Here is an 11,317-nt window from a genome sequence, read left to right as displayed (position 1 = left end):
AATAAATGCAAGTTTCAAATACAGCAGTGTTGTTTCAATGAAATATTCAAATAACTTACAATTAAATTAACATAAAATAATAATAATAAATAATAATAATAATAATAATAATAATAATAATAATAATAAAGCTTTCTTTTTATTGCACTCTCTTGGTGTTCCATCTAATGTAGCATTTCTTAAAATCTGTTTATACAATTCTGAATACAGATGGAGTGAAAGAATAAGCTCACCTATAGAGGAAAAATTTGGACAAGTGTTGGACATTGGTATACAGTGCAAGTGCTATAAGACTTATTTTGTTGTTTAGGGTGATTTTGTTATTGTTTTTCTGCAAAACTTTACAGTAAAATGTCTTGAAAATTTTGTTGTTTAGGGTGATTTTGTTATTGTTTTTTCTCCAAAAACTATACAGTAATATGTCTTGAAAATAACTACACTGATAGTCAGGGTCACTCTGAGTACAGATGGAGTGAAAGAATGAGCTAACCTATAAAGGAATATTTTTTATGAGTGTTGGAAAATGGAAACAGTGCAAATAACAGGATGCATTTTGTTGTTTAGGGTGATTTTGTTATTGTTTTTCTCCAAAACTATACAGTAATATGTCTTGAAAATACCTACAGTGAAAGTCAGGGTCACTCTGAATACAGATGGAGTGAAAGAATGAGCTAACCTATAGAGGAACATTTTTATGAGTGTTGGAAAATGGGATACAGTGCAAGTGCTATAGGACTCATTTTGTTGTTTAGGGTGATTTTGATTCTAATTTTCTCCAAAAACTATGTCTTGAAAATAACTACACTGATAGTCAGGGTCACTCTGAGTACAGATGGAGTGAAAGAATGAGCTAACCTATAAAGGAATATTTTTTATGAGTGTTGGAAAATGGGAAACAGTGCAAATAACAGGATGCATTTTGTTGTTTAGGGTGATTTTGTTATGTTTTTCTCCAAAACTATACAGTAATATGTCTTGAAAATAACTACAGCGATAGTCAGGGTCACTCTGAATACAGATGGAGTGAAAGAATGAGCTAACCTATAGAGGAACATTTTTTATGAGTGTTGGAAAATGGGATACAGTGCAAGTGCTATAGGACTCATTTTGTTTTTAGGGTGATTTTGATTCTAATTTTCTCCAAAACTATACAGTAAAATGTCTTGAAAATAACTACAGTGATAGTCAGGGTCACTGTGAATACAGATGGAGTGAAAGAATGAGCTAACCTATAGAGGAACATTTTTTTATGAGTGTTGGAAAATGGGAAACAGTGCAAATAACAGGATGCATTTTGTTGTTTAGGGTGATTTTGTTATTGTTTTTCTCCAAAACTATACAGTAATATGTCTTGAAAATACCTACAGTGAAAGTCAGGGTCACTCTGAATACAGATGGAGTGAAAGAATGAGCTAACCTATAGAGGAACATTTTTTATGAGTGTTGGAAAATGGGATACAGTGCAAGTGCTATAGGACTCATTTTGTTGTTTTAGGGTGATTTTGATTCTAATTTTCTCCAAAAACTATACAGTAAAATGTCTTGAAAATAATGACAGTGATAGTCAGGGTCCACTCTGAAATACAGATCAATTGAAAGAATGAGCTAACCTATAAAGGAATATTTTTTATGAGTGTTGGAAAATGGGATACAGTGCAAGTGCTATAGGACTCATTTTGTAGTTTAGGGTGATTTTGTTTCTAATTTTCTCCAAAACTATACAGTAAAATGTCTTGAAAATAACTACACTGATAGTCAGGGTCACTCTGAATACAGATCAATTGAAAGAATGAGCTAACCTATAAAGGAATATTTTTTGAGTATTTAAATATATGGAAATAATCCAAGTGCTAGGACACATGTTGTTTTGTATGAGCTAACCTATATAAGGAAATTATACAAGTGCAAGTATGTTTGGGATGATTTTGCTTTTAATTTTCACTGAAACTGTACAGTAAAATGACTTGAAATTAAAACATTGATAGCCAGGATCAAAATAAAAGTATTTACAAACATTATATATTTGTACACACACACACACACACACACACACACACACACACACACACACACACACACAAACATTAAAATAAAAAAAATAAAAAAACATTTATATTAACATTAATAAATTATTTTTAATAATGTACAATAATAAATTATTTTTAATAATGTACAAATACAAACGTTTATACATAAAAGGATTTATACACGTTTATACAGTTTTCTTCTTCTACATAGTCAGTGAGAGAGAGAGAGCCCACACACACACACACACACACACACACACACACACACACACACACACACACACACACACACACACACACACACACACACACACACACACACACACAAACATCAAAATAAAAAAACGGAATAAAACACAATAGTATTATTTTTTTTACATTAATAAATAATTAAGAATAATTAATATACAATGCAAACGTTTATGGACTAATGTAAAGTATTTATAAACATACGAATATAAAGTATATAGGAAACGCCGGTTTGACAGCTTCTTCACATGCATTTTGCCTGCTCTCAGTACCCGTACCGTAAGTGCACGATTACACGCGCAATAAAAAAAAAAGTGCGGCTGGTTTGACCGTGTATTTTTGAAGCGCGGCTGGCTTGACCGCAGTTTAATGTCGAGTAGTAACCGAGTTTGATCGCTCACTCAAGTCACATGACATGACATGCAATTGGAAAATACTAACTTTAGAATATAATATTTAGAACTAAATTTAGAACAAAAGTTCATCATTACTGATACAATTTAATCAAATGAGATCAAATAAAGATGTTTAAATTGGTTAAATTAGTTAGAGACAAGTGATGTCAACCTCAACAATTGGGCAGCAAGGGGCGTGAGAGTACCGCGATACGTATCGTGGTTGGTGTATCGCGATATTTCGGTTCGGTTTGTAATATCGTTACACCCCTAGTTTAAAACATTAATCTCAACATGAATTTATGAATTTGATTGCTCTCTTGCCGCCTCTGAGCCTCATTAAACATGAAAATACACCTACAAGACACTTTTGTTCTTCTGTGCCACTTCTGTAGTACAAATTAATTTTGTTAATAATGATTTCATTTGATTGGTAACTTATTCTTCTTCTACTTGTTCTTTTCTGTTGTTTTGTCATTGTACTATTAAAAACCTCTTTACATGTCTTTATTATTATTATTTATCTCTTCCAGACTTTCTGGCTGTAATCTCTCTGATCAGTGTTGTGAGAGTTTGTCTTCAGCTCTTCAATCCTCAAACTGTGTCCTGAGAGAGCTGGATCTGAGTTACAATCACCTGCAGGACTCTGGTGTAAAGATTATTTCTGATGGACTGAAGAGTCCAAACTGTCAGCTGCAGATACTGAGGTACTGAAGAACATAGAAGAGATCATTTACAGTTAACCGGTCATAATGTTGATGTGTGTCTGTTAGTGTTGTCACGGTACCAAAATTTCAGTATTCGGTACCAATACCATTGAAAATCCACGGTTCTCGGTACCAATTTCGGTACCAAAGCAAAACACAATAACATATTAATTGAGCAACACACTATTTTTTTATTAACGTACAAAAAACAGTGCCATTCTTTATACTAATGTAAAATTGTGTTAAAAGTTTTTTCACAGGTTAAAAAAGTATTTCAAGGATTGTAACCATTTTAGTAATGAAATAACATCTAAATAAATTACAGGCATAAAAAATGTAAACAAGCTTCACCCAAAACTTTTTGTCATATTTCTGCTGCTGCTGCTGAAAAACATCTGTACTGTTGTCTGTTTTGGAGTTCGCTGGGGTCTTTCATGATCTTCCTCAATCTGCAACTGTAAAAAGAAATATAATATACTTAAGTAAAGCAGTGAGCTAAGTCTGACCAGATGCGACATTAGATCATTGACACCAGCAAAATATGAATTTTCAGTAAAAAACCAACCTCAGCTGTTATAATAAATTTAGATAAGATTACATATATTAAGACAAGTGTCTATCACAGATGAAAACTGCAGTATTAAAAACACTACAATTTTCATTTGTTAGATAAACAATAACAAAACAAACGCCTAACAATAAACAGTAGTTGGCAATTATTCTTCATAAGGTTAGGCTAATTTCAACATTTACGAATGCATAAAATCATATTAATCAGTTAAACATGAACAAACATGATCATGTCTTTTTGTATTAAATAACATTCACAAACATGAATTAATGTTGTAAAAATATATGTTTCACTTACTTTAAGTTTATGTTAGATGATGCATGAATTTGATCTTATTTTAAAGTATTACCAAACTAAACGGGGGATAAAACGTGTTTTATTTGATTGTACTTTTATTCAATCCAAACTGCATTCATATTTATCCAGTCAAGAATAAGCCTAGAACGTTTTCTGACAGACTCATATTAAGGATATAAACATTGTTAACGACACATTTGTACATTCTCTAACACATATATTTTGGATACAGATGTCATTTGTGTAAAAAATAGTAAATACATCATGTCCTTATTTTTTTTTACTCTAACAAAAGTTATAGGAGCGTTGGTTCAAATTCATAAGGCCCAGCATATTAGCGTTAGCCGCACTTATGCTAACGATTCACTACACAAATGGTGATGTTTATTTCAGTCTGACATTCAAATAAAATATGCAATAATGCTCTAAATATTAAATTAAAATGAAACTTACCTTACTTGAACTCTTTCATTTGATCCCGGAGTCGATCTTTGAGGTGTTTTAAGTTTGATGTGTTTCCTCCTTTCGAGAGAAGCTAGACGACATCCTTTGCAAATAGTTTTTTGATGATCTATGATGTTCGCCTTGATAAGCCGCAAATCCAAAAAAAATTGTAGAAAGCCTGGCTCTTCTTTGTCAACAAGTGGATTCAGAGCCGCGGCATCAGCAGCAGCGCCGGTGCTTTAATAAAGAGAGCGCAACTGCGCAGTGCGTGTGTGCGCACCTTTTGAATAGCGTATCAAGAACCGGGTTCACCGGATAGTCGGTACCACCGGTACTTAAGAAAACCTGGTACCGTAACGTTTAAATTTTTTTAGTACCGACTTGGTACCGAAGTACCGGGACTTTTGACAACACTAGTGTCTGTAGATGATCTGAATGTTGATGTGTGTGTTCTGCTCTCTTTCAGGTTTGCTGGCTGTAATCTCTCTGCTCAGTGTTGTGAGAGTTTGTCTTCAGCTCTTCAATCCTCAAACTGTGTCCTGAGAGAGCTGGATCTGAGGAACAATCACCTGCAGGACTCTGGTGTAAAGATTATTTCTGATGGACTGAAGAGTCCAAACTGTCAGCTGGAGATACTGAGGTACTGAAGAACATACAAGAGATAATGTGGGATCTGTCTATATAAAGATATATGGTGTCATCAGTATAAAGTGAATGGAAAGGTTTGTGACACAGACATGGAGATTTAGTATTTGAGTCTGATTTCTACCTGTCCAGGTAATTTGGTTGTGTTCTGGTGGTGGTTTATGTAGCTCACAGTGGAAAGTCAATGAGAGTGGTGACTGCTGTGGCAGATTGTGTTCATATGCAGCATCCAGACGCTCCAGTACTTGTTGATATGAACCAGTTTAAACTGGATATAACAATGCTGGGTTTTAAGTGATATGTAAAGGGCCAATCAAAGAAGAGTAACTTGCTGCTAATTGTTTAGTAAATGTGGAGGGAGCATATGTGTCCAGGATAAGGTCACCGGTTGCAAACTCGGATCATAATGTGGTACATCTTGTAGAAATTAGGGATGTCACAATACTCAATATAATATCGAACCGTTCGGTACGACATCCACGGTTCAATACACGCTTGTGAATTGCGGTTTTTCGGTTTTGCATCTAAATATCTTCCTTCCTTTTATTTCTCTTGGAATTTGCTGTATGTTTGCCCATGATTTCATGTGCTGAAATGAGAAAACGCTTCCTCTCTTATATTTGAAAAAAATAACGCAACACGCAGAGCATCTTCCATTCTAATGACATGCAATGATAAGCCTTTCTAAACCTGTTGTCCAACAAAAGTTATAAAATAAAGTTACAAAAACATTATAACTTGTTTTTAATTCACAACATCAGTCGAGTGTTTGAAATAACTTCCTTATGTTGTGATCTGATGTGGATTCTCATCACAGAATGAGGCAGACGATAAATTCTATACTCATATTCAATGTATGTCGATTAGCAATGGCTTATGAAAATACCCGAGATGGCTTGAAGAACACAGATAAACCATATATTATTGCAGACGAGTGTTTATTGTCCTTAGATTTCATCATTCAAAACGTTTACCGTTATATCTTGTTTTTAATAAGTTACAGCAATAGCGATGCTTTTATCCATATTAGAGAAGCTGGAACGGAACGTTATTAGCGCTACTACTTTGATGCATATGTGTTTTCTTTTTTTGCACAAGGGCGCCCTCTGGCATCCAGTATGAATGAAACCCATTCTATTTTGCGTAAAAATCTAAAAAATTATACCTCTCTCAAAAGAAAAATTAAGCAGACACATTCTAAACCACACTTTATCTAGCGTGCAGAGGTTTACAGGAGTATTTTGTTAATTTGTTCCAAAAAAACCCACACTGAAGTGGCAAGATATCAGAACCGAACCGAACCGAAAACCGAGGTACGTATTGAACCGTGGACTAACTGTATTGTTGCATCCCTAGTAGAAATGTATAAATCTAAGCTGAAGAGCAGTAAACCAGAGAAGAAAGCATTAACAGACTACATAGGTTTCTGTGTGCAGTCAGTGATACCAACTAAAGAGATTACAATCTGTCCGAATAATGAGATGTACATTACTAAAGATGTTAGGCATGTGATGGATGTAGAGTAAAATGCTTTTAAGAAGAAGGATACAACAGAATTAAATCCTCTAGAAAAGGAGATCAGATTGTCAACAACACAGAAACCTATAGTAGTAGATAATGAGATGGTCAGAGTGTTAATATTCTTAATCCATTCATACCTGAGTGGTCAGATCATTTAGTTGATGTTTGAACAAGTTTTTTTTTTTTTTTTTTTGGAAGGCTATAGAAAGACTAGACTTATTTTTTAAACATTCTGCAGATGAGGATGAAATTGAATCTGAGGTGGCACAGTCAGATCAGAGGGATTAGTTTTTCGTGTTTAAATCATATTCTGGGGGTGAAGGGGTCTGTCACTGCAGGGGGCTTCAGGGTGTCACAGGAAAAGTTATGTCTGACCCTTCTCACATTTTGTATGAGGCATATCACTTAGAGTTGCAGATTATGTAAATGCTTTGTTTATTAGTCTGTAATATTTATAAATGAGAATTAGGGGTCTTGTAGGCCTCTGGTATATAAGATAATGTACTGTAGCCATGTATTTGTATTGCTGTTATTGTTTTATTAAGTTGAGTTGATTGTACTGTTGGGTTATTCATTGGTGTGGAAGTGTATTGATGTGAAACAGTACACACTGTGAGATGCAAGAACATTTTTGGAAGAAATTCCACCAATAAAGTGTAATTAAGTTTAACTGAATGTACAGTTAGTCGGTCATAATGTTGATGTGTGTCTGTAGATGATCTGAATGTTGATGTGTGTGTTCTGCTCTCTTTCAGGTTTGCTGACTGTAATCTCTCTGCTCAGTGTTGTGAGAGTTTGTCTTCAGCTCTTCAATCCTCAAACTGTGTCCTGAGAGAGCTGGATCTGAGTAACAATGACCTGCAGGACTCTGGAGTAAAGATTATTTCTGATGGACTGAAGAGTCCAAACTGTCAGCTGCAGATACTGAGGTACTGAAGAACATCTAAAGGATAAAGTACAGTCAGACAGTCATAATGTTGATGTGTGTCTGTAGATGATCTGTCTGTGTGTGTCTGTAGGTTGTCTGGCTGTATGGTGACAGAGGAAGGCTGTGGTTATTTGTCTTCAGCTCTGAGTTCAAACCCCTCACACCTGAGAGAGCTGGATCTGAGCTACAATCACCCAGGAGAATCAGGAGTCCAGCTGCTCAAACACAAACTGGAGGATCCAAACTATAAACTGCAGATACTCAAGTATGTCATACACTAATACTATCATACTAAATGTGTGTGAATGATGTAGATCTACATTAATGTGTGTTTGTGTGTTTATAGTGTGGATCATGGAGGAGAGATCATGATGACAGCTGGACTACGAAAGTGTAGGTCTACAAACACACACTCACTCACTCACTCACTCACTCACTCACTCACTCACTCACTCACTCACTCGATTCAAACAGCTTTATTGGCATGACAGAAGCACATTTTGCATTGCCAAAGCATACATAAGAATAGAGAACATATACAACAGATGATAATTTGGAGCAATCAAGTGAATTGAAATAACATTTGAAGAAGTAAAATTGAAGGACGGACATTAGAACAAAGATAATGAATAGTAAAAACTGTGTAACTCTTTGTTCTGTCTCTGTCATTCCATGCACAAGAACATGGTCTATTACAGAAGCTCTAACTTAATCTGAAAAGACTGTTTTTGGTTTTGCTCTTACTCCTCTTTCTGCATCTGGTATTTGCACTCTTCTGTAACTCTCAAAACAACGGATGCAGCCGTGCCATCTGGCTTTGATTTTGTATATTTAAATATTTAGAAACAAGTGTGAAGAATTCTGAATTATTGTGTGTAAACGACAACAGCCGTGTTGCGGTTGTGCTTCACTTTTGCTTTCTTGTGTTGCTGAGGATGTAATGAGGAAGAGGAAAGTAGATGAAGAGGCCTCAAGGCAAGATGAATGTGGAGTTGCTGGTGTCTTTGGTGTCTGAACACAAAGAGCTTTTTGACAAACGCCAGAGCGACTACAGAAATCTGGATAAAAGGGAGTTGTTATGGAGAGGAATTCAACGTTCTAGGGGTGGAACGGTACATGTATTCGTTTCGAACCGAATCGGTACGGGGGTCACGGTTCGGTGCATGAATTTAAACGGAGAATACACGGTATGAAAATAAAAAAAAACTTGCCTGCAAAATAATTAATGTAATGCGGAACTACTGTTAGATACGCGGGTTCTTTAGGGACAGCTAATATTTAGCCCCGCTTTAGCTCTGAAGCTCTGATTGGCGTCGATGCAGCCGAGCTCCGCCTATGTATGCGCTCTATCAGAGCCCGTCTACATTCTCTGGCACTCTGCAATTTTTTGTCAGCTCGACGGTCCATCATTGTGGTCCAGGGATTTCCTGAACTTTGATTTGTCAAGCCCCCATTATTTTGACGCTAATAGAAGAAACAGTGCATGGAGACGCATAGGCTTGGAGCTAGAGCGCAGCTGATGGTTGCTTAGAAACGGCAGAAGCTTCCGGAGCGCAAGCGCCCGAGCGCTTTGTTGATCAGGAAGAAAGCGAACGGCCCCTTAGATCGCAAGTTTGGGAAAACTTCGCTTTTCCAGTCAGTTACAGTAGTACAGGCGAGAGAGTGGTGGAAAAGACGAGGACTGTGTGTTGCCGTTGTTCAGCGGTTGTTGCTGGGTATGTGAGTGGAAATACATCTAATTGCCTTCTAGTGTTGTCACGATACTGGAATTTCTAACTTCGATACGATACCTTGAAAAATATCGATATTCGATACTATTTTCGATACCACAGAGAAAAAAAAACTGCCACAATATTAAGGGGATGAATTTCATTTTTAATTTAAAGATAAATATAACATACAAGTCTAGAACATGAATGAGGTATATGCATATGTACACTGCTACAGCCCTGTTCAGCTTCTTTGCTTCATTTGAGTTTGCTTCATACTTCATTTGTTGTTCAAATACAACTGGTAGTGTAGGTTGTGTTAAACTTTTTTTCCTTTTTAGACCACACTTTTAAAATTAACTGAACTAACTAATCTTAGAACTTAAGTTAATTGTAAAATATATTTGTTAACATTAGTTAACATGAATAAACAATGAAAAATACTTCCAAAACATTTATTAATCTTAGTTAAAAGTTAATTTAAACTAACATTTACTAACACATGAACTAATTAAAATCCAAAGTTCTATCTGTTAATATTTTTTATTGGACCAGAACTAACATGATCCGTATATTGTATTTTTATTACCTACGGTTATCAAAGATTAAAATATACTGTAACAAATGCATTGCTCATCGTTCATAAATGCTGGTTAATAGATTAACATTATCTGATGAACAGATTTTAATGCCGGATTCATATTCACCGATCCATGCATGCAAACGTGCATGCGTGCATCACACGCGAAAACAATGCTCAGTTGCTCACTGGATAGACATTAAGACAAATTACAGAATTTAAGTAATGATTTTTAAAAAAAAATAAAGTTAAATAAGCGCAGTTAATTTACATTTGACCGCAGTTAAAGTACTCAATCAATCTCCTCAATCTGACCATATTAACCAACTACGGTAAAAAAAAAATAAATAAATAAAAAAAAATAAACATACGAGACAACACTCATATCAGCAACAATAATGGTCTTATTTAATGATTCAGTAATATTAAAATGAGAACAGTTATAGATCCGGGTGTCTGTCTTTCAGGTGCTTTGCGATATTAGTGGTGTTAGCGCCTTTTGTTAGCACTGCTCTGTAGCAACTCTTACATATTGGCTTGCTTGTGTACTTTCCAAGTATGCTTTCATTTGCTTCATATCCGAAATATTTCCAGAAAGCACTCCTGCTGTGTTCTTTATCAAACAAAGCCGGTTACGGGGGCGCCGCATTCGCCTTCGCTTCACGCGCCTTTGTGGAGAAGTGAAAGTGAAAGTGACAGCTCGGCTAGTATCGATACTTCGGGAAATTAGTATTGGTACCGTTCAGATATTTCAGTATCGATATTTATCGAAATATCGATATTTTTGACAACACTATTGCCTTCTGCATTTTTGTTTTGCTTTTCCCTCCACTGTACCGAAATCATACCGAACCGTGACTTCCGTGAACCGTTCCACCCCTACAACGTTCTGTTTCGCAGTTAACAAAAAAGTGCGTGAATGGTTTTGACAAGCACATAAATACTGGCTCTCTGTAATTACTGATAATTGTGTGCTAATTGAGCTCAAACTTTGCAGACTCAAGTGAACAATATTGAATGCTAGTGTTTCTAAATGACCACATGGTCTTTGAGGAGAAATGAAGGGATTTGTGTGTAGAGTTTTACAGTAACAGTTCACCAAATCTGACTAAAGCAGGAGAATAGTGTTTATAGTTTAGGGAAATGGGTGTCATTTTTATGGTTTTGTAATTTTAGGTCAAAAGTCTGGTTATAGTGTTTTTGCAACTGAGAAAAACTGTAAATAGTCAAATATATCCCAATAT

General features: G+C 35.6%; 1 protein-coding gene across 1 annotated transcript in view; it reads left to right on the top strand.

Annotated features, from left to right (window-relative positions):
• The window catches only part of LOC141336297 (uncharacterized), a 55,958-nt gene that overhangs the window by 15,436 nt on the left and 29,205 nt on the right, over positions 1–11,317 (top strand). Inside the window, exons 6-10 of the mRNA XM_073841863.1 lie at positions 3,205–3,378; positions 5,157–5,330; positions 7,612–7,785; positions 7,876–8,049; positions 8,131–8,177. Of these exons, the coding sequence (XP_073697964.1) occupies positions 3,205–3,378; positions 5,157–5,330; positions 7,612–7,785; positions 7,876–8,049; positions 8,131–8,177 (743 nt within the window). The remainder of the gene's footprint in view (positions 1–3,204; positions 3,379–5,156; positions 5,331–7,611; positions 7,786–7,875; positions 8,050–8,130; positions 8,178–11,317) is intronic.

Source organism: Garra rufa, chromosome 6, assembly GCF_049309525.1.
Source record: "Garra rufa chromosome 6, GarRuf1.0, whole genome shotgun sequence".
In the NCBI taxonomy this organism is placed as follows: Eukaryota; Metazoa; Chordata; class Actinopteri; order Cypriniformes; family Cyprinidae; genus Garra; species Garra rufa.
Note: the sequence above shows the minus strand (reverse complement) of the source record. Positions and strands in the feature narration are given on the sequence as shown.